This window comes from Ostrea edulis, chromosome 6 (genome assembly GCF_947568905.1).
Source record: "Ostrea edulis chromosome 6, xbOstEdul1.1, whole genome shotgun sequence".
NCBI classification, from domain to species: Eukaryota; Metazoa; Mollusca; class Bivalvia; order Ostreida; family Ostreidae; genus Ostrea; species Ostrea edulis.
The window spans coordinates 69,991,300-70,014,147 of NC_079169.1; the positions used below are offsets into that span (position 1 = coordinate 69,991,300).

General features: G+C 36.4%; 1 protein-coding gene across 1 annotated transcript in view; it reads right to left on the reverse strand.

Moving 5' to 3' along the window:
* The window catches only part of LOC125646958 (uncharacterized), a 45,861-nt gene that overhangs the window by 18,055 nt on the left and 4,958 nt on the right, over nucleotides 1-22,848 (reverse strand). The window contains exons 2-18 of the mRNA XM_056140651.1: nucleotides 21,010-21,091; nucleotides 20,576-20,806; nucleotides 19,524-19,598; nucleotides 15,901-16,005; nucleotides 14,288-14,452; nucleotides 14,001-14,134; nucleotides 13,702-13,747; nucleotides 11,400-11,627; nucleotides 7,578-7,652; nucleotides 7,405-7,473; nucleotides 4,962-5,051; nucleotides 4,669-4,772; nucleotides 4,116-4,161; nucleotides 2,481-2,714; nucleotides 2,187-2,261; nucleotides 1,806-1,877; nucleotides 1,622-1,711 (exon numbers count right to left, since the gene is read on the reverse strand). Of these exons, the coding sequence (XP_055996626.1) occupies nucleotides 1,622-1,711; nucleotides 1,806-1,877; nucleotides 2,187-2,261; nucleotides 2,481-2,714; nucleotides 4,116-4,161; nucleotides 4,669-4,772; nucleotides 4,962-5,051; nucleotides 7,405-7,473; nucleotides 7,578-7,652; nucleotides 11,400-11,627; nucleotides 13,702-13,747; nucleotides 14,001-14,134; nucleotides 14,288-14,452; nucleotides 15,901-16,005; nucleotides 19,524-19,598; nucleotides 20,576-20,806; nucleotides 21,010-21,081 (1,911 nt within the window). The 5' untranslated portion in view covers nucleotides 21,082-21,091. The remainder of the gene's footprint in view (nucleotides 1-1,621; nucleotides 1,712-1,805; nucleotides 1,878-2,186; nucleotides 2,262-2,480; nucleotides 2,715-4,115; nucleotides 4,162-4,668; nucleotides 4,773-4,961; nucleotides 5,052-7,404; nucleotides 7,474-7,577; nucleotides 7,653-11,399; nucleotides 11,628-13,701; nucleotides 13,748-14,000; nucleotides 14,135-14,287; nucleotides 14,453-15,900; nucleotides 16,006-19,523; nucleotides 19,599-20,575; nucleotides 20,807-21,009; nucleotides 21,092-22,848) is intronic.

Below are 22,848 nucleotides of genomic sequence, written 5' to 3' on the forward strand. Positions count from 1 at the left end.
ATGATTTGGGTTGAATTAATGAGTTATTCTTGGACAACATTCTATGTTATTTCGAGATGGGCGTAGTAATTTGTGAATACACACCTTTTAAAAAACACCTAAATCCGTTAGACCTAATGGCGACTTCCACGAACTGTTGTTTACTGTTGAGCAAAAGGGTTTCTCGTGGACTGAAGACTGCAGTTTTAAAAGGATGAGTTAGAGATAAGTCATGTTCGGAGAAAATTGCTGGAATTTTGTTGAGTGGAACTAGAATTAAGTGCAAAGTTTGATATCAGTACTAACGGAAAGCGTGGGATACGTGCATAATCATGATGTGGGATGCCAGGTAGGGTTCTCTTGGGGGTTGTCACGGCTTCCAGGTGGACAAGTCAGTGCTACAAAGGGTTTTTCGAGTTTTATCAGTGAATTCCTAAGGCTGTGACAGCTTTTGTAACGTCGTACGGAAGCCTTGTTTCAGTGCCCACTCATAAACATATTATGCCGGAGTTCGAAACCATAGTCACTAAGGGCTACGATATTGCAGTATCTCTGAGGCAGTGTGCGGTATATCTGGTATTTGGGTTTGAGGTGCAAACTGGACTATTGTCATCCCCGGTTGAATACATTTAATTCTCAGCCCGGAATTGCAGAAGCAGATGTGTGTTGTTATATGGGGGGGGGGGGGGCTCAAATAGCCATTTTTATTTCATTTTCCATAATCAATTATAATCTATATTTGTTTTTCTGTAATAAATTTATATAGATCGGTAAATATTTTAAGTTTTTCTTTTCAAGATTCCCATATATATATATATATATATATATATATATATATGTATAAGTATCCAGAGGAATCTCCAACATTCCAATAGAAAGTAGTTCCGGTCATTTGTTTTTTTTTCCCTTGGATACGATATTCCAATAACTTTTCAACCAATGAAAAAGTGTGTAACATGTAAAATTAAATAATTGATTATTCTCATCAGATTTCAGTATAGAAACAAACCAATCTACACGATGATACCCATTCTCTCACCAGAGGGCGCGTTACGCAAGCTTCACATACACCTCTGTCAACGCTTGGAATCACGTGATAATATAATCACATGATATAAACAATCATTCTCGGTTTCCTTTCCCTTTAAAAGTTCAGGCAACAGGTGATACATCAGGCTCTTTTCATAGCCAACTGACACTTTAGTAAGTGCATATTATATACCATTTAGCTGTTTGTCTCTTATTTTACAAGTTTTATCGTATTTTTACAGCCTTTCTTACCTTTGATTCCATGTTTACATTTAAATCTCCACCACATGTATATCCTACATTCATACGCATATTACGAAGTAGTTCCAAATTTATGATCAGAAAACGGCGATTTTAAACAATTTACAGTAAGCATCAATTTGATTGCATCAAAAACATATCATAATATGACTAAATATTTAGTCCAAAACATTAATGTTGGATCAAAGAAACTTTTACAAGATTTCTGTAAAAAGCCGTTGACAGAGGTGTAGTGCGAGGAGCGCACGGAACTCTGGGTAGATAATGGATGATACCCTGATTATTCAGGAGAGGTAGTGTACAACGACAGTAATTTCATCGAATATCTATAGCGAAAATGGTCCAATTTTACCTGAACAACAAAGGACCCCAGCGTGAATGCCCAAAACAGCCAGATCTCCCTCACCGCACTAATCCATAGGTCACTCCCACCGTTGCAGAGCTGGGGTCGACAAGGACAGAAGAGTGTTAACATGCATTATTAGAACGTGTCTTTTTGGAAAAGAATCACAAAAATAAAATAATATACTACTTACTATCTTCAAATCATCCTTATTCGAGTGAAATTCGCATTGGCTATAGTCGGTGCCACCCAAGCAGCAATATACCTAAACATGTAGAAAACAACACTATACCTAAACATGTAGAAAAAAACCACTATACCTAAACATGTAGAAAACAACAATATACCTAAACATGTAGAAAACAACAATATAGGTAAACATGTAGAAAACAACAATATACCTAAACATGTAGAAAACAACACTATACCTAAACATGTAGAAAACAACAATATACCTAAACATGTAGAAAACAACAATATACGTAAACATGTAGAAAAAATGTTCCGTTACGCTATCTCATCTAGTAATAACTTAAGATGTTGAAAATGATGTTAAAAAGCACTTAAAGCTTACCAATCTTAGTGGAAATCCTATGAGAATCACTGAGATCATCTGTGGCAGCAATAGAGAGAACTGGACGCCAAAAAACTACAAGTATATGGGCATGATGAAGTCATTATTGAAAAAAATCAGCTTCAAACACAGTTCGCTTACACACTGCCATTTCTGTTTACAAATCAGCACAGAGCCGTCTTGCTTTTTTCTTTAAATTAGAAAAACGCTGTTGTTCTTCTTTATACATCCAGGAGTGTTCCCAAATTCATTAAGGTCGCTTTTTAAGTGTTCTTGCTATGTTGATTTACTTACGATTAGAAATAGCTTTGAGATTTGGAAATAGAGTCCCACATATAAGAGTATCTGTGCCAGAAACGAGAGACTGGAGCTAACTGCCATCAGTACATACGACGAATCACGGACGGTGCCTATGTTAAGAGAGGTTCCATTGTGATAAAGACCATGCAGCGTGCTGGTGATTCTCGAATAAGAATGCTGGTCGTATCTCACAATTAACAGCCCACAGAGAAACATGGTGCTGTAAACCTTAAAAAATAATATCAATATAATGTTCCTTATTTGTCAAGGAATCGAAACTCTTTTTTATATTTTATATAGCAGGCGATTACACAAAACGTGATGTAATACATCATACATCAAGTAAATGTTGTTGAATAAAAATGTCCACAAGTATAATGATTAAGAAAATATTCCAGCTAGTCTAAACACACACAGATATTATAGATATATAGATAGATAGATAGATATCACTACAATAAGCAGCGACAATTTGTTAGATAAATCCAAGGGACGACCTGGCCCTTGCTAAGGATAGTCATTCGAAAAATGTTTTTCATTACCGTGTTTGCCCAACTATCTATTTTGTATTCCTTATAAGAGTTATCACATTGATCACTGTTCGTTATCTTCACCTTTCACAATCACGAACAGCCGGTCACGAACAGCAATCAATATCGTAGATTCAATAAAGACCACCAACGAAGAGCGAGTTTGGGCAAACACAGAAAACTGGATATACTAGAGGTGGGATCAGGTGCGCGGGAAGAATAGGCAATACATGTTTATCAGACACAACCGCCATGAACCCAATAAAATAACTCGTGCGCTAAATTATCTTATATTTAGCACTAAACAAGTCCCTTATTGGTTGACTCACTTTAAGAACACGGACAATATGGAATTGTCAAATTTTCTGGACGACCCGTCCCTCTTCAAGACATTTACAAAGAAAGGAAAACCAAATTAATGTAACAAAACAAATACAAATAGGACTAAAGCTAAAACTACGAAGGCGAAGATAACGAACAGCGATCTTAACTCCTATAAGGAATACAAAATTAAGAGTTGGGCAAACATGGGTCCCTGGACACAGCAGATATGGGATCAGGTGCCTTGGAGGAGTAAGCATCCCCTATCGACAGGTCACACTCGCCGTGAGCCCTTTATCTTGATCAGAAAAACGGAGTAATCCGGAGTCAACATCAGTGTGTAAAGAACGGTCTACCATATAACTATGAAACACGTCAAATAACATTTGACCCAAAGGCAGTTTGCACTGGCAAACTAATCAGAATATCGACAGTAGAATTTGAAAATGCTGACTATAAACTAAACAGCTGAAACAGATGCAACTTCATCTTGTTTGGCAATGGCCTGCCTCGATTTAAAACATGGCCATATCCACAGAACAAGCTCTTGTGTATCGAATCAGTTGAGAGACATACACACCATATGCAGGTGATATTGGAATATTGCTACATAAATATGGGAAGTTGACGATGAAGAAGCTGAAGTCACCCCCTTTGTCATACAGTTGAGTTGTTAGACTCTGTCGTTAACATTTACGTTCAATAAAATATCTAAGTACAAAGGTTAAATAAATTGGTTTGAAATATTACTGGTTCAGTATAAAGAAAAGATTATTACCATGATGAAGACTCCAAGACCAAGGTTGGCTGCTGCTAAAGACGCCCTAAAAGAGACGACATGGTATTAACAAACTTACAAGGGTATATCCTGCTCTAATAATTATTTCTTGCACGGACAAAACCAACCTGAGGTAATGATAAGTTTCCTAACGGTTGATAGGCGAATTTGCAAAATAATAAATTGCCAATACGAAATTGATTCAAAGGAGAACTCGAATACGAAACAAGATTGAATACAGCAAGTTAGTATTTCAGATTTATGTCGGTTTATAATTTGTATCGGTATCATAAAACAGATAAATCCACATCTTTACATGTATGTCATTGAGGGAGGAATCAAGACAAGAGTTCCCCTCTGGCCACGGTGAAGTTAGCAAAGAGGAATATTTGTAGTGCTTTAGTGAAAGGGAATAGGAACCTTGACAAATCCGCAATGAAATGAAATAATTTGATAAAATTATTCAACATCAGAGACCTACAAAAATAATTTTAAAGGAAACAAGTTCACATTAAATCAGCAAACTGTCAATACACAGTTTACCTGTACCTACTTTTTACTTCTCACGAAGAGAAAATATAAAAATCCACCAGCTTCTCCTTTTTCCTCAGAAGATATTACTTTGAATATTCTTTCATTCATTACCAAATGTAATAACTATAATCAGAAAAGTATCAATATTTGTAAGGCAGCATTAATATTCAGTTTGTTAATATGTTTATAGAAATTACAAAAATTAAAATGACATGTTCTCTTGCTGGATCTCAAACATCAAATAAAAGAAAAGAAATGAAAAAGGAAGAAAAGGGAAAATTAAAGACATATGAACCTGTTCATGTCACCTACCTTTACTGCTATATGAAACAGCAAAAATGCGAACGACAACCATATATTTCTCGCAGATCTCTCCCAAATTCCCTCATTGTTTGAACATAGCTATAACGGAATGGATTTGTACAAAATGATTTTTGATAGACATGATATATTATTCTATTGATCTATTCAATAAAACTAGCTGATTGATTGTGTGGGTATTTCGACTAAATTTGTGAGATTTTAGTAAGATGTTTACGGTACAATTGAATTATAGGATCGGGTTTGACGTTTTAAATTTGTGAGAATTTAGTAAGATGTTTACGGTACAATTAAGTTATAGGATCGGGTTTGACGTTTTAAATTTGTGAGATTTTAGTAAGATGTTTACGGTACAATTAAATTATAGGATCGGGTTTGACGTTTGTATTGTTCACGTTTCTGTGACGGCCATATTATATCTAATGAATTTAAGGAAATCTACGAAGACATGATTTTCTATGAGAATGTCCATCTTCACACATAACCTTCATTGAACGACCGTATCCGAAATAGTCATTACAAATGAAGATCTCTAAATTTTCAGTTAGGTGTAAAACTCGCACGTCTAACAAAATGGAAAAAACGTCGAATATATTTCTATCACTTCATAAAGTGTAGATACCTTGATCAAAGTACAGTGATGAGAATCAGTTGGCACGTCACACTGAAGTATGTTTAAACTGCAATGTTTACGAAACATCAAATAAAAGACTATAAATTGCAAATTTAAGTTACATTGAAGTTTCATCAACTTTCGTTGGCATAGAAATTTTGCAATATATAATTTCGTAAATTTGTAATATTTCGTGGAAAGTTGCATGTCATCTTCTTCTTTATGAGTAATATTTTACTTGGATATCCACTTGATTGTGTGGTCTCTCGTAATCAAAGCATTAAAACACCAAAAACTAATCAAGAAACCAAAACATAAAAGAAAGTAAAAACAAAAAAATAAAACAAAAAGATTTGACTTCAATAAAAAATTATGGAAACGCATTATAATTTCTAGTGGATGGGACTTACAAATAAATGGTTCGATTCCACAATAACAGTATTAGAGTTATCCTTCCTGAAATTGCAACAGGTGGCGCAACTAAATATTCATTCGTGGCGTTCCACTCAAGAAAAAAAAATACACGAAGTTGAAGGAAAATGCTATAAACGTTATGTTTTTGAAACACAGTAGACGGTGGATGAGTGGGGAATAGTTCAATATTATCATCTGGTGCATCAAAATTGGTACCGTATAAGTTTTACATTATGACCCCTGGGTCGAGGTATCTGCTGGTGGACTGTAAGTCCCGAGGGTCTTTACAGCCCAGTAGCTAAGTACTTCGTTACTAGCTTGAATATACGGATGTATATTTAATTGCTGTGATAAAATTTAGAAATTCATTTCAAAATTAAGGATTATCCCCCTCACGCATAGCTCTTATCCTTGGACGAATTTGACTTTTTGGCACTCTGTTTTCCCCTAAAATACCTCTAGCAAGTTTACTGTTATTTCGGATTTCAAACATTTCAGTTGAGCATCACTGAAGAGACATTATTTGTCGAAAAGTGCATCTGGTGCATCAAAATTGGTACCGTATAAGTTTCACATTATACAACCTGTAAGATTTTTTAAAGATAACGCAATCGGATGAAGCGACCATGTGCTGGCGTTATGCATGGTCTACTTACTCTATAACCATCATTTGTTAACTGTGCTGATGACATCTGCTACAAAAGCTAGACATGATATGCTTTGTGCAACATTGAAAACTTTTGCAAGTGATTCAATAGCGTCGTTGCGCTGAACATCAATCTGACGTGGTATTTCTCAAAAGGTGATTACATTTAAAGAAAACACAATCAATTATCGATAACCCGTGTATTCTATAGACTATTGGTGCCGGAATCACGTGCAACTTAAACCAATCTAAATTCACAGACACAAATTTTAGGATTGTATGAAAACACATTTTATTGTCCTCAAATTCTATAGAATATCTATCCAGTAAACAATAGCGTTTTAATGTAGCAAGGAGTGATCAGATAATTCACTATTAGGTATGAAAACATTATTTAAAAAGATTCAGTGAAAAATAACTTTTACGCATTTCTCTTTTTTATCAACACATTTTGAATGAGATGTTACGTTTTCCCCATTTAAAGTAACCAACTAAAAATATTGCATAATAATGAAAGGTGAAGATAACGAACAGGAATCAATCTCATAACTCCTACAAGCAATACAAAATAGATAGTTGGGCAAACACGGACCCCTGGACAAATTCAAACAATTCTACTAAATTCAGAAGGGTGGCATTAATTTCTAAGTTCTATTTTGCACGAACATGCAAAATTAGTATGCATGTTCTTGTTTCTTCATTTGAAATTCTATTTAGTCAATCGATGATATGTCATAAAAATTCTAATCATGATTATTTACCGTATTTCTTTGATCACTATCTGAGAAATGACAATGATAGCTCTCATTCCCGGTTAAACAGCAGTATAGCTGAAAAAGATATTGCAAATTTGATTATGACCATATCAAAATCTATCTTTCAATACGAATTAAACCGTTATTTTTATGATTATGTGATAGAATTCGCTACTTACCATCCTTATCAAAAAAATGAAAAATATGAAAATGATGACTTCTATCAACAGCAAGAAGAATTCGATGATCATGTACTGAAAAAAAAAATTAAAATATATATATTCATTTTGTGTTGTATTGTTTAATTTCGAGTAGGTCATCCTTCGCGAATTCACAATATGATCAGTTTTTCAAATTGAGACAGGCGCTGACAAATAAGTTAATGTGACGGAAGTTTCAACAGTCTCGTTTAAAGTCAGCATTTTTCAAATTTTATGATTTTTATAACAATCTAATTTCCAACACAACATTTCATTGGGTAAAATGCTGTCTGGCCTGTTTCATACCAATTGAGACGGTTCTTTACACATTGATTTTGACTACGGATCCGTTTACCCGATCAAGATATTAGGCTTACAGCAGGTGTGACCAGTCGACAGGGGATGCTTATTTCTCTTAGGCACCTGATCCCACCTCTGATATATCTAGAAATCTGTGTTTATCCGACTCTAAATTTTGTATTTTTTGTGGGAGATTGATTACTGTTCATTATCTTCACCTTTTTATTTTACACTTTCGTTTGGATATAATTTCTTGGGTCTATGAAATATGCGAGTTTTGACAGTATATGAATTGGGCATGTAGTTGAAGTTTTCAAAGTAGAAGGATAGGACTTTTCAGGCGATCCAAAGTATTCCGTAAAAAAATCTAGAATTCATAGATCTTAAGACAGTATCACATTATTTCAGATTTGAATAAGAGTTCGTGAATATGACAATTCTAAATGACCAGCGATGATGAAAACATTAAATGTGAGACAAACATTTTGAATTTTGAAACATTTGACCCAAAACGTTCACTTGAGTTACTGCGTTCATAAACATTCCAAATGTTGCCTCTTATCTTTGGAAAGTTAAAAGTATCTCCAAACCAAACAAAAACCCACTAACAGAAAATTAGGATCACTCTTTGACTACGGATTACTCCATTTACTTGATCAATGGTTCACTGTCACTGGTTAACATGGGATGCTTTCTCCTCCTAGACGCCTGATCCTACCTTTGGTATATCCAAGGATCCGCGTTTGCCCTACTTTATATTCTTTATATGATTTATCAAAGTGATCACTGTTATTTGTCTGCACTTTTCCATGAAAAAGTGAAGAGAACCAACAGTGATCAATCTTGAAAGGCTGAATGTTAAAACCCCTGTACCATCAACTTGTTTGTCAGTAGCCTGCATCGATTTAAAAACTGATCATACGCAGAACATGTCCTTATTTTCGAATCATCTGAGAGACATACAAACTATATACAGGTGATAATGGAATATTGCTACATAAATATTTGAAGTTGACGAAAGATTTTTAAAAAAAATTTATATAGCTTTATTCATGCGTAATTAAGCACATCCCTTTGTAAATACACCCTCTCCCATGGGCCCCAGGTTCCATCGTATGAAGAAATCGACTCATAACCACACCAGATTGTTATTAATCATGTTAATCTGTCTGATTATCTCTATGTAAATCTCTGGGCTCCTGAGGCTCCAGCTTCATGATTTAAACCTGACTATCTGCTATATGAGGTAATTTATCATTCTTTTTGCAAAGTTTAGTCCTGTACCTCTTTAGTCATTAGTAAACTCAATTGACCTATTGAAATTGGTCAGCGTCCGTCGTCCGTCGATGTTAACGATTGAACACTTTTAATTTCTTGATGATTACCATTCCAATTCTTTTCAGATTTGGTATGAAGTATCTTTAAAGGCGGGGCCAAAAATGCCAAAAATTATTAATTTTCAAAATGTATACTCTCTACAATCGCTCATTTCTAAGAAGAAAAAACCCTAAAAACTAACTGCATAGTCATGTAGAGCAGAGAGCATCTACCACACTTGTAAATTTCATGCTCCCAGGATAGTGTCAAACTTGGTATTTAGTGTTTATTTTTAAAAAAAAATACCTTCTGTAGTGCTAGTGATACTAAATTGAAACTAAATGGATATCTAGAAGTAGTCCTTCACTACAGTTGTACATTGGATGATCCCAGGAGTGGGGGGTTTTGGTATCTGGGTGTTGCCAAAATGGTCGGTGATTAAATGTGTTAACCATAGAACATTTTAAACTTCTTAATAACCACCATTCTATTGGTTTTTATTCAAAAACATCTTTGGGACAAGGGTGACATAATTTGTAAATTTCGGGCTTCTGCACCCCCGGGACCATGGGGGTGGGGTAAAAACTTCCATACAATATCAAAAAACATTCTTCTCTACAACTGCACATCTTTAAGAAAATTTGATTGCATAGTGATGTAGAGCAGGAAAGCCTATCAAAATAATAAATTTAATGATCCCCGGGGTGCAGATTCTTACTCCAGGATGGGATCAAACTTGGTAGATATGGTGTATATGCAAAAAACCATTTAAATAATATCTTCTTTAATGCTATTGACACTAAATTAAAACTAAATAAATAGTAAAAAGGAGTAGGTATTCCTTTACCAAAGTTGTAAATTTCATAATCCTAGGGGTAAGGGTTTTGCTTGCAGGGTGCACGTGGGATCAAAATTATTATAGTAATTATTGTGTTTATCATTTGAAAGACGTCTTTATGTTGGCTAAAACTAAATGCATATTTAGGAAAAAACCCAGAAAAGGATGTACCAAATTGTGAATTTCGAATGGTTTTAACTCTAAGACTGGTCCAAATTAGATATATTATGCAAAATCTTCCATCCGTAAAGTCACTTCTGGGGACATTTAAGTTTAAAGTACACATCTTGTTTGATACTGTTGCTGGTGATACTAATACACAGTTTATCGATATGGCCTGTGGGCCTCTTGTTCAGAAAAGACCACTCATTATACATGTTCCATGTACATCAACTGTTCAGAAAAACACCATTCATTATACATGTTGCATGTACATCAACTGTTCAGAAAAACACCATTCATTATACATGTTCCATGTACATCAACTGTTCAGAAAAACACCATTCATTATACATGTTCCATGTACATCAACTGTTCAGAAAAACACCACTCATATACATGTTCCATGTACATCAACTGTTCAGAACAACACCATATTCAATATACATGTTTCATGTACATCAACTGTTCAGAACAACATGTTCCATGTACATCAACTGTTCAGAAAAACACCACTCATATACATGTTCCATGTACATCAACTATTTAGAAAAACACCATATTCAATATACATGTTTCATGTACATCAACTGTTCAGAACAACACCATTCATTATACATGTTCCATGTACATCAACTGTTCAGAAAAACATCATTCATTATACATGTTCTATGTACATCAACTGTTCAGAAAAACACCATTCATTATACATGTTCCATGTACATCAACTGTTCAGAAAAACACCATTCATTATACATGTTCCATGTACATCAACTGTTCAGAAAAACACCATTCATTATACATGTTCCATGTACATCAACTGTTCAGAAAAACACCATTCATTATACATGTTCCAAGTACATCAACTGTTCAGAAAAACACCACTTATCATACATGTTCCATGTACATCAACTGTTCAGAAAAACACCATTCATTATACATGTTCCATGTACATCAACGGTTAAAAAAACACCACTCATTATACATGTTCCATGTACATAAACTACCAGTCCCGGGAGTCCTGGGAGGATATCTGAAAACAGCGTCATCTCCAGCATTTTGGGTGTTTTTATAAATGATGATAAGTGAGGGAGACGACAAAAAGATAGACGAATTGAATGACAGAGAGGTTTCGATCAGAGAATCTCACAACCTAACAATCCAGGTAACATTAAACATGTACTTACCGTGATCATAAGGTTCCTTTTCTTCTGATGTATTGCCGTAAAATTTAGCATTTTCAAACCCATTGAGACGAGTAGAACACACAAGAAAGTAACCGTGAGGATATATTCCAAGTATCCCATTGATAAGCCGTCCTTCCAAATGTTCCAAATGACATCCTTCAAATAATAATCTCTAAGCCAGCTGAACGTCAGTATTAGCACAGAGGTTCCTAAAGCCACTTCGTATATCTACAATAGACGGGAAACATGGAAATATATTATACTACTCAAAATTTGATAAGGATCACTAGGTTATATGTGTGTAATTTACCACTAACATAACAAAAGACATGAATTTGACTCAGAAACGTGTTTACTCAGGTTATGAATGAAAATTCTTGAACGGCATGAACTTTTATCAATACGGAATGCTTGAAATCTGATAACAACACCAAAAGGCATATCATTACAAAAAGTTAACAGCAAACCAGAGAAAGAATTACACAGTTTTTGGGGATAGTCCATCATTACACTTAGTCGATGAAGTGTCAATACCGGTATGGCCTCCTCTTGAATCAATGACGGTTCGACAACGTCGAACCATGCTGTCAATAAGCAACCGGATGTTTCCAATGGGAAGGTTGCTCCACTCTTCCACGAGGTCGTTTCCGAGCTCTGCCAATGTTGTGGGTTGTGCTCTACAGTGTGAAAGGGCAACCTGCAGCATGTTCCATACATGCTCAATCGGGTTCAAGTCCGGCGAGCGCGCTGGCCAGTCCATACGGACAATTGTCTCCTGCTGAAGGCACTGTTCCACTACCCTGGCGCGATGGTCCTCATCGTTATGGGCGTTATCATCCATCAGGATGAACTCAGGGCCAACATCACCAGCGTAGGGTCTGACGTAAACATCGAGGATCTCATCCCGGTACCGCACCACTGTCATTGTTCCTCTCTCCAGGACATGCCGATCTGTTCTTCCATCCCTGCTGATTCCACCCCAGACCATGATGGAACCACCACCATAACGGTCATGTTCACTGATGTTGGCATCATGGAAACGTTCACGTTGTCGTCGCCACACTCGGTGCCTCCTGTCTGTAAAGTCCAAACAATACCTGGACTCATCGGTGAACAGAACTTGAACCCAATCGTTCTGTGTCCAAGGGACATGATCTTCAGCCCAGTCCAATCGCTCCCGTCGGTGTCGAACAGTCAGAGGGACTCGAACACATGCCCTTCTCGAGTTGAGACCTGCATTGTGAAGCCGATTCCGTATCGTCTGAGTGGACACATTCACCCCCGAGGCGTTCAGGAGGTCGTTACGTAGGCTGGTTGCTGTCCAGAAGGGATGGCGTCGTGACTGAAGAGCCACAAAATGGTCTTGGCGTTGGGTTGTCGACCTCTGACGACCACCCCCATGTCGTGCTGCTGTACCAAAAGTTTGCTGTCAGTTCCAGGCCCTATTTACAACGCTCTGGCTGACGTTTAGTACATTTGCAACGCCACGTTGTGAATAGCCAGCGTCAAGCATTCCAATACATCTGCCCAGTTGTTCTGTCGTCAGGCGACGCCTTACACGTTGAGGGGGCTTTGCGTTGATAAACGTAGTGTAAACACTCAAGTGAGTTTGAAATTTTAGAAAGAATCAGACACCGATGCCTGAGTGAAAATCGTGCAATGGTAGCAAAAGCATAAACTGTGATGAGAAACGTATTTTCCATGGCATGAAATGCACGTGCAAGTTTGTTGAGACGTTTTTTATTTCACTTGGACACAATATTGCCAGTTTTGCAGTTATTAATTTATTAAAAAGAAAAATATCTATGATCCTTATCAAATTTTGAGTAGTATATATTGATCGTAATATGCATTACAAGTACTATTACATTAAAGATATTTATAACACTGGTTTGTTTGTAGTCCGATTTACCTGACTTTTCATTATACAATTATTTCATGCCTACTTGGGAAACAGTCAAAACTATTGCTCCGGGGTAGTGGCGAAAACCAAGGAAACTGATGTCTGAGGCCGCAGGCCTTCACCACTACCGAGGTACAATAGTTTTGACTGTTTCCCGAGTAGGCATGAACTAATTGTTTTATTACCTAATCTGCTAATCGTGCAATAGTTTCTCACGTAACCGAGAAACAGTTCATCACGTGATCGGGTAATAGTAGGTCACGTGATGAAATGTTTCACCCTGCTCATTTTGTGTACCTTTCTCTGATTAAAGTTGGAAACAGAAAAAAAATTATGTAATATCAATTCACATAGTAGATTAGGTAATGATATGAGATAATTAGAACACAATATGCTTACGAAATCAAAAATCTTCAAAATCCCCGACATCCATATGATTTTATTTCTGAAAAATAAAATAAAAGATCTGTATGTTTCCAAAGTCTTGAAATAAATGTGAAAACATTTTCCCCCGGTACACCGAGAATCTAACGATACAATTGAAATATTACACCCGATTGTTTTATATCACTTGCCTTGATAGATAACAACTTGCATTCACCGGTGATGTTTAATTAACCGGCGTGCTATAATGTCAGTTACATACTATGATTGCTTCACATGCGATTGTCGTCATTGTCCACAGATTAATTATTTACCTTCGCCAAAGTGACAGGAAGAATTTGTGAAGCTCTCCGAACATCCCATTACCACATTTGGTCATTTTCTTGTCTGTGACGTCTTTGATGACGACAGTCCTGTACATGTACTCAGTGACACCCACGGCCACTAACTATAAAAAAAACATGGCTCTCTTATCAATTCATTTGATACATGTGATGACAAGCAACCTGTTTTCTTAAGTAGAAAATTGTCTTTAACAACCCTTAACTAATTTCTGAGGTGTAGACTGTTATATTTGCAATGATCTTGCAAAAATACTAACGCTTGTGATAATGTTGACAGATATTATGACAATGTAATAACTGCCGTAAGTTGTGGTGAAATTCTGGATGACATCTAGACAGCCTGTGCTATACCAACAGGTGTATCCATTGTATCCTATGGTCCCGCCAATTGTTTGCTTTCCAGTCACACTGCAACATTCCAGCTGTAAAGAATAAAGTATTTAGAAATAACAATATCTAACAAGAGCAACGCCAACGTGGCATAATACGCTCGTAGATTTTGCTCAAGGAAAACATATTTTAGTGGGATTCATATTTTAGTGAAGTTAGCACTGTCCTCTGTGAGCTAATTCATTATTATGCTTGTAGAAATGGATATCAATATATAAAGAGGGATAGCCTTAGAATGCGCTAATTCATAAATATGCTAACGGTTCGGTTTGTATCCTGCCCACAAGGTTTTCCTAATAAGTGATACTACGACCTTGACCTTTGACCTTGAAAAACAATAGGCATCTTCCTCTCATCATGGTGATCAAATATACCAAGTTATAATATCCTGGAGCTTACGGTTCGGTTTGTATCCTGTCCACAAGGTTTTCCTAATAAGTGATACTACGACCTTGACCTTTGACCTCTGACCTTGAAAAACAATAGGCACCTTCCTCTCATCATGATGATCAAATATACCAAGTTATAATATCCTGGAGCTTACGGTTCGGTTTGTATCCTGCCCACAAGGTTTTCGTAATAAGTGATACTACAACCTTGACCTTTGACCTCTGACCTTGAAACACAATAGGCACCTTCCTCTCATCATGATGATCAAATATACCATGTTATAATATCCTGGAGCTTACGGTTTGGTTTGTATCCTGCCCACAAGGTTTTCCTAAAAAGTGATGCTACGACCTTGACCTTTGACCTTGAAAAACAATAGGCATCTTCCTCTCATCATGGTGATCAAATATACCAAGTTATAATATCCTGGAGCTTACAGTTCGGTTTGTATCCTGCCCACAAGGTTTTCCTAATAAGTGATACTACGACCTTGACCTTTGACTTCTGACCTTGAAAAACAATAGGCATCTTCCTCTAATCATGGTGATCAAATGTACCAAGTTGTAAAGTCCTAGGGCTTATGGTTCAGTCTGTATCCTGCCCACAAGGTTCGGACAGGCGGACAGACAGACGGACAGACGGACGACGCCATACCATAATACGTCCCGTCTTCGACGGGCGTATAAAAATCATGTTCTAACAACAACACAGTGCACATCAAAATGTAATGTAGATGAAAGTAATCATTTTCATTTATGTTTTTTTCACGCACTCAGTGTCCTATCAGATTCAACCAACTTCTTTCATACCAACTTTCAAAGTGGTAATGAAATTTAGATCTGACAGTTTGACGAGTTGAATAGTACAGCACTGCAAGCATTGGCTATATACTCTGTGTATAAATTATTAACCGTGGCCTGCTTTTGCGATTCTCTTCTTTTCAAGATTCCTGAGAGATGTCCGAAGGCTTGACAAGCATTGTATATACATTTCATCAGAAAATGGTTTAATAAAAATCACTCTCATTTGATACAAGTACATAGTATTTCATTTCCTTTATATATAAAAACATGATTTTCCGGATCCTCACCTTTTCAAAGAAACTGAACCATTTATCTCTGTCTTCTCTCCAATTCATTTGTGACGATGCAGCGTCGTGTGCTAGCATATAATCCTGCTCTGTGGAGTAATAAGTCTGAAACAAGAGATTCATGGGTCACAGCAATCACCTGAGCTAACCTGGTCCTGTTCTTCATCAGATGTTTACTCTCTTTATGAACGTGAAATGTTTAAACTCATATTATGACCCCACCAATCCCAACTGGAACCATACATGTAACATTATCCAACTTGAATCAACATAAGATAGGGACGCCTTATATCCCCTATATTTATGTATGTGAAATTTTACATGCAGCAAACCAAAAAATAACATTTTCTCCCATACATTCTCATGTAAATCTTCAATTGAATCTGTATTGTACCCCCCAGGACATTGATTTAAAGAAAACCCATGGGTGCTTGCATATCGATAGATGGCTAATCCTGGCCACGTTACTTTTGGTGATAAGATTTTAAAAAGACCTATCCTCTGTAAAAGTTTGATACCCTGTTGATGTCCCATCCTATCCTCCTCCGAAGTCAAGAGTTAAATGAAGTTGAATCTTAATTAGCTCAGGATATTTGACATCTTTTAAATATCAATAATCATGGCCGTGATACTTCTGAGAACCCTTTGAATGATTTCCCTATATATTCCCACATAAAATTTCCAATGTAACTGCTATTGTGTTTTCACCGATGCCATGTCTTTGGGAGCAATGACTTCAAAACATTTAAATCCGCACTTCAATCCTTACGATAAATTAAAGACTACAATTTCTGAAATCATAGACAGTTGCTTCTTCAACAAAAATGGAAAACGGAAATATTCATATCTAGTGATCAATCATCCAAAAAATTACTTTGTTAAACACCACTCTGATTCCACACACAAGTACTCTGAAGTTGAAATAAAAAATATGCTAGAGTTACTCATTGACAATATCTTTGTGGTCTTTGGTGATCAGATCTTCCAACAGTCTGTCGGAATTCCCATGGGCACGAATTGTGCCCCTTTGTTACCTGACCTGTTTTTATATTCATATGAAGCAGAATTTATTCAAAAACTTCTACGTGAGATAAAAAATATCTTGTTGTGTGGCCTTCAATTCGACATTTAGATATATCGACGACGTTTTATCTATTAACAATTAAAACTTTCATTCATATGTCGATTCGATATATCCCAGCGAACTCGAAATAAAAGACGCTACAGAGTCGTCCACTTCTGCTTCATACTATCTACAAAGTAGATAATAACGGCAAACTAACAACTCAACTGTATGACAAACGGTAAGATTTCAGCTTCTCCATCTTCAACTTCCCATATTTATGTAGCAATATTCCATTATTACCTGCATATGGAGTTTATATTTCTCAACTGATTCGATACGCAAGAGCTTGCTCTGTGTATGGTTGTTTTTAAATCGAGGCAAGCTACTGTCAAGTTGATGGTAATGGGGTTTCAACAGTCTCGTTTAAAGTCAGCATTTCGCAAATTCCATGGTCGTGATAACGATCAAGTTTGCCAATACAGCAGGGTCTATCATTGTGTTTCATACCGAATGTTAGGCCGTTTGTAGCACACTGATCTTGACTACGGATACCCCCCAATCTAATTAAAATCAGATCCTAGGATACGCCCACAATCGCTATACTTACGCAGAGTATATGGCACGGATCTAAGAAATCTGATTTTAATTAGATTGGGATATCTCCGTTTACCTGATCAAGATATAGAGCTCACGGCTAGTGTGACCGGTCGACAGGGGATGTTTACTCCTCCTAAGCACCTGATCCCACCTCTGGTATATCCAGGGGTCCGTGTTTGCCCAACTCTCTATTTTGTATTACTTATAGGAGTTATGAGATTAATCACTGTTTGTTATCTTTACCTTTCATAAGACGATTTTTAAAGACTTTTTATGATGTATCCACATATAAAACTTTGATCCCAAATTATGGCCTCATCCAACCTCCTCAACAAATTACACAAAGGTGAATCAGCACTACCTGGGGGTGCTTGGAATATAATATGACTAGTCGCTCTTGAGAAAAGAGATTTTAAAAAAAATTCACTATATATGCATTAAAAAACTTTTATGCGAAGCGGATTATAAAAAAGCGTAAACTGACCCAAGCCAGATGATGCTCGTATGATTTGCCCCAGAATTAAAGTCATTTCTTATAATTTAATGTAGGAAACAAAGATACTAACACTCGTTTATCAAAATGTATATAAACTCGAAACAATACAAGTCAACTGAGCCAAGCAATGATTCACTTAGCAACAACGACGAAGCGTCTAGCTGTGATAGTTGCCATCTTTAATCTTAGTTGTACGGAGCCTAGCCTATTTATCAAAATATTGTATCGAAGGTGAAGTTTGTCATGACAGAAAATATGTGTAGATTATGCATGCAATGCGTATTTCGCAGCCTTTTAGAGATCGACTTTAAAGTCGCTCATCTCCGACAGAGTGAGGAAATACGGAAAGTTGCATTGTTTAGGCCCAGTAAGTCTTCAAATATCAGAAAATGCAATATTTTGCGGTTTTTAACTCTGTGAAAATTTCTACTCTATGAAAACTTAATCTTGCATGCAACGTTTTCGCTAATAGGCCAACATAAAGGAAGTAACAAATCGCGATCCACATGTCAATGTGATTAACATCATGTAGTAAAATGTAACGTATGATTTTTTTTGTTTGCTTTGCTGAAAGGCGGATCAAGCAATGAAACAATCCCCCTTTTCCCCAGTGAGAAATGTATTTCAAAATGAACAGGTCAATGCTTATTTGACCAAGTAAATCATTAATTCGAATATAATATCTTTGTTTTAATCTATTATTCGACCATCATACAGAGAAAAATGATTTACAACAGTGATTTGCGTACAAGTAGATCTGCAAATTGACAACGAGAAAACATTATACAAACTGGCCACTTATAATATCTGTGGCAATTGTGTCATCTCGGAAATATCTCGTACCATAAAAGTTGTCCGCTCAACATTTTCCATATTTTATGATATTGTTTTGATTTCATTATCACCATTTACTTCCTATCTATAGTAGAAGAAGCTTAAATGTAACTTTTAAGATGAATTCCTACGGTATTACTCAGTTTTTGTTGTCATGGCAACAAAAATAACTTATTGAATTACCTTTTCAGAAAGTTCAAAATCTAACCTTTCAGAAAATATTTACCATATCATAGGCAAATAACACAAAAAACTATATAGAAAATGCGATATTATATATTACTTATTCACATAAAATGTTCTAATCATTCTGGTATGTAATTTTGAATCCTTTTTACCTAATGATGATTAATGGCAAGTTTGGTTGAAATAGGCCTTGTGGTTCTGGAGAAGTAGTAGAAAGGATAAGACAGACAGACGGACGGACAACAGGTGATCAGAAAAGCCCACTTGAGTATATAGCTCAGATGAACTAATAACACAGCCAAATTACATATTTATTGCAAATGTCATTGTAGCAATATCTTGATTTCTAAATTGCTTTTAACTTCCATTAAATTATATTTGAAGACATTTTTTCATCAATACGTTTATATATATTATATAAGAATTAAATATGCTCTACTATACCTCGGATATAATCCACGATATCAAAGACAGATAAATAATCTCCAATGCAGTCAAGGTCGTGTGGATTATAGCATGCTGCAAAAGGTTGAACAAAATTTACTTTGTGACGACATATTTACTGGCGCGCGCATTAATTGAATATGAAAAATTGGCCTCAATTCGGGAAAAATACAAAATATGTGTTTTGGGGGTTTCAACAGTCTCGTTTGAAATCAGCATTTCACAAATTCCATGGTCTTTAAATTGCTCTTATTTGCAAATACAATCTGTCGTTAGGTTGAATGCTGTCTGGCGTACTTCATACCAATTGTTAGGCCGTTCTTTACATACTAATTTTGACTACGGATTACTCCGTTTACCTGATATAAAGATACAGGACTCACGGCGGGTGTAACCGGTCAAAGGGGATGCTTACTCCTCCTAGGCACCTGATATCACCTCTTATGTGTCCAGGGGTACGTGTTTTCCCTACTTTTAGTTTTGTATTCTTTATGGGATTCATATTATAAGATTGATCACTGTTCGTTATCGTCACTTTTCATCATATATTTATCAAAGTTCTGAAAACAATCTTATAGACATTTGATCTTATAAACGTTTAATTTTTACGAGATTAAATCTGTCCAATAGTAGAGAATGGACGATCTAAAATTCTAACTAATGTCGGGTTGATAAAGTCCACAAATGCTTCCTCTCTAGTCTAGAGTTTTGATATATATATATATATATATATATATATATATATATATATATATAATAGAGTAAATCTTCACACTCGGACATACCGATATAAATGTCTTACTATCAGAGCCTGCATGAGGCAGACGCACTACCTGGGCACATGTCTGACCAATTGCAAGCAACTAATAACTGTTAGGTTGTATCAACTTTTCCCTCTCGTTAATTTTTAGCATTTGAATTTATCTAACTTTGCTGATAGTTCTGGAAAAGGTAATAGTCGTACACCTTGCATCTCTAAAAAAACATCTTTTTGTTTCAAATAAGGGTTCCATTTTATATCGAAAATTACATATAAAATTTTAAAACATTACCATTATAAGCAGCAACTTGGTTGTTTTGTATATTAAAATCAGTCCAATCACCCCAACGATAGTGTAAAGCAGCAGAAACGGCATCATGGAGTAGAAGAGGAACATCAGTGTAGATCCCAGGGGTAAAACCCCTAGATTTATCTTATCTAAAACATACACAACTCCCTCGTCCAAAAAAGACAAATGGAACTTCAAAACGAACCCTCCAATGACATATCCAATAGACAGCACCTTCAGGAGAAAGAAAACTTTCAGAATGATCCATGAACACATTCATTTTTTAATGAATTACATAAGTAAAACGAGATTTATGAGAATTCTGGTGTTAGAATATCCCTAATTGTTCCAACCACTGTCGTGTGGAACGTTTCCTCTGTTGTCATAACACATAACCGAATGATGATAGTGCAGACGACAATGACAATTACACATACCCGAATGATGATGGTGCAGACGACAATGACAATTGCATGCTCAGATAGGACTGGTTTCCTAGCTGTCGCCATTTCTTCTTCCCTATAGCAAAGAAACAAAAAAATCAGGGCAATAGTAAAAGTTGAAGATAACGAACGTGATCACTCCCATAACTCCCACAAGCAATACAAAACGAAGAGCTGGGCGAACACAGGCTTCTGTTCATACCAGAGGTGGGATCAGGTGCCTAGGAGGAGTAATCATCCCTTGACGACCGGTCACACGTGCCGTGAGCTCTGTGTCTTGACCAGGTAAACAGACTACTCCGTACTCAAAATCATCAGTGTGCCAAGAACGGCATTGTTTACCGTTATGAACCGTGTGGTGATAGTTGTGCCATGTGAACCATTGTTTACCGTTATGGACCGTGTGGTGATAGTTGTGCCATGTGAACCATTGTTTACCGTTATGAACCGTGTGGTGATAGTTGTGCCATGTGAACCATTGTTTACCGTTATGGACCGTGTGGTGATAGTTGTGCCATGTGAACCATTGTTTACCGTTATGGATCGTGTGGTGATAGTTGTGTCATGTGAACCATTGTTTGTTTACCGTTATGGATCGTGTGGTGATATTTGTGCCATGTGAACCATTGTTTACAGCTAATCGGAGTAGGTAGGTTTTGTAGAAATTCTAACAGATTTCATATTTCCCCCGAGTTCCTTATACGGTTTCTTTGATCTACTGTGCCTTGAAAATGAAAGTCTTGGTTGTGTTCTTTAATAATTTAACCGATCTCATGAAAACTGTTCTATTATTTAAAGTGGTATAAATTTTGACGGTTCTCGTGTTGTGTGGATATTAAACGTTTTGGCATTTTGATACATATTTTCACTGGAAATCGTTAATTATAGCTTAAAGCATAAATCAAAAAATCAAATAAAATTCTCTCAGAATGCACTATTTTGGGTTTGCCCCACCCCCCCTCCTCTCTGCTTCGCGCCTCAATGAAGATTTCAGCTCATATATGCGCCCCTTACAGTGTGTAACTGTAGATCTTGAATCCATCATGATATTGAAACCTATAAACCAAAGCTTTTCTACATTGCTATTGCCGACCTGACGAAGGTAGGTCACTTATTTTGTGTATTGCGGGTCAATTATGGGTATATTGAATCAAGCATATATTATGCACATCTTTGCTAGTAACATTCTGGTATACTTTAGATGATTTCTAATATTTGCCATGAATTAATAATTCAGACAGAAGACATTCATATAGGACGAATAGTTGTCAGAGGCGGAATTAAGGAATTAATGTTTCACTCCTAAAATTTTCAAATTTAAGGTAAATCGTGGTATCTTGTTAAGAAAAATGTACTAAACGATAAAAGAAGCATTAATTTCTTCCACTCCCGGAGAAATAAATGACACAATCTTTTGATTTCTTGAATTATTTTATTGGGAGAACTAACTTTTTTGTAAAAACTCTTTTAAAATTTGTGTCATTTTACTAATTTTACCTTATTAAAAATGATAGATAATAGTACTTGCAAATGACTTCGATAGAAAACATATTTCATGCCCTATAAAATCTGTAAAATCCAGGAACTTTCAATGGACCTCGACCCCTGGGCCCACTGGGGGCCTCAAGGCGGCCCCCAGACACTCTGCCTCATAAAGTGGCGCCTCCTGTAACCGCAATTCCTGGATCCGCCCCTGGTTACCACTGACTTTGAGACACAATACCGGCTCCCTCTGTCACAAAGGGTGACGAGCAAGTCCTGGATACCTTCATACACAAGAGCCCAAGGAGGATCCTGCGCATACAAAAGGTACGAAACGATACAGTGAGGGAA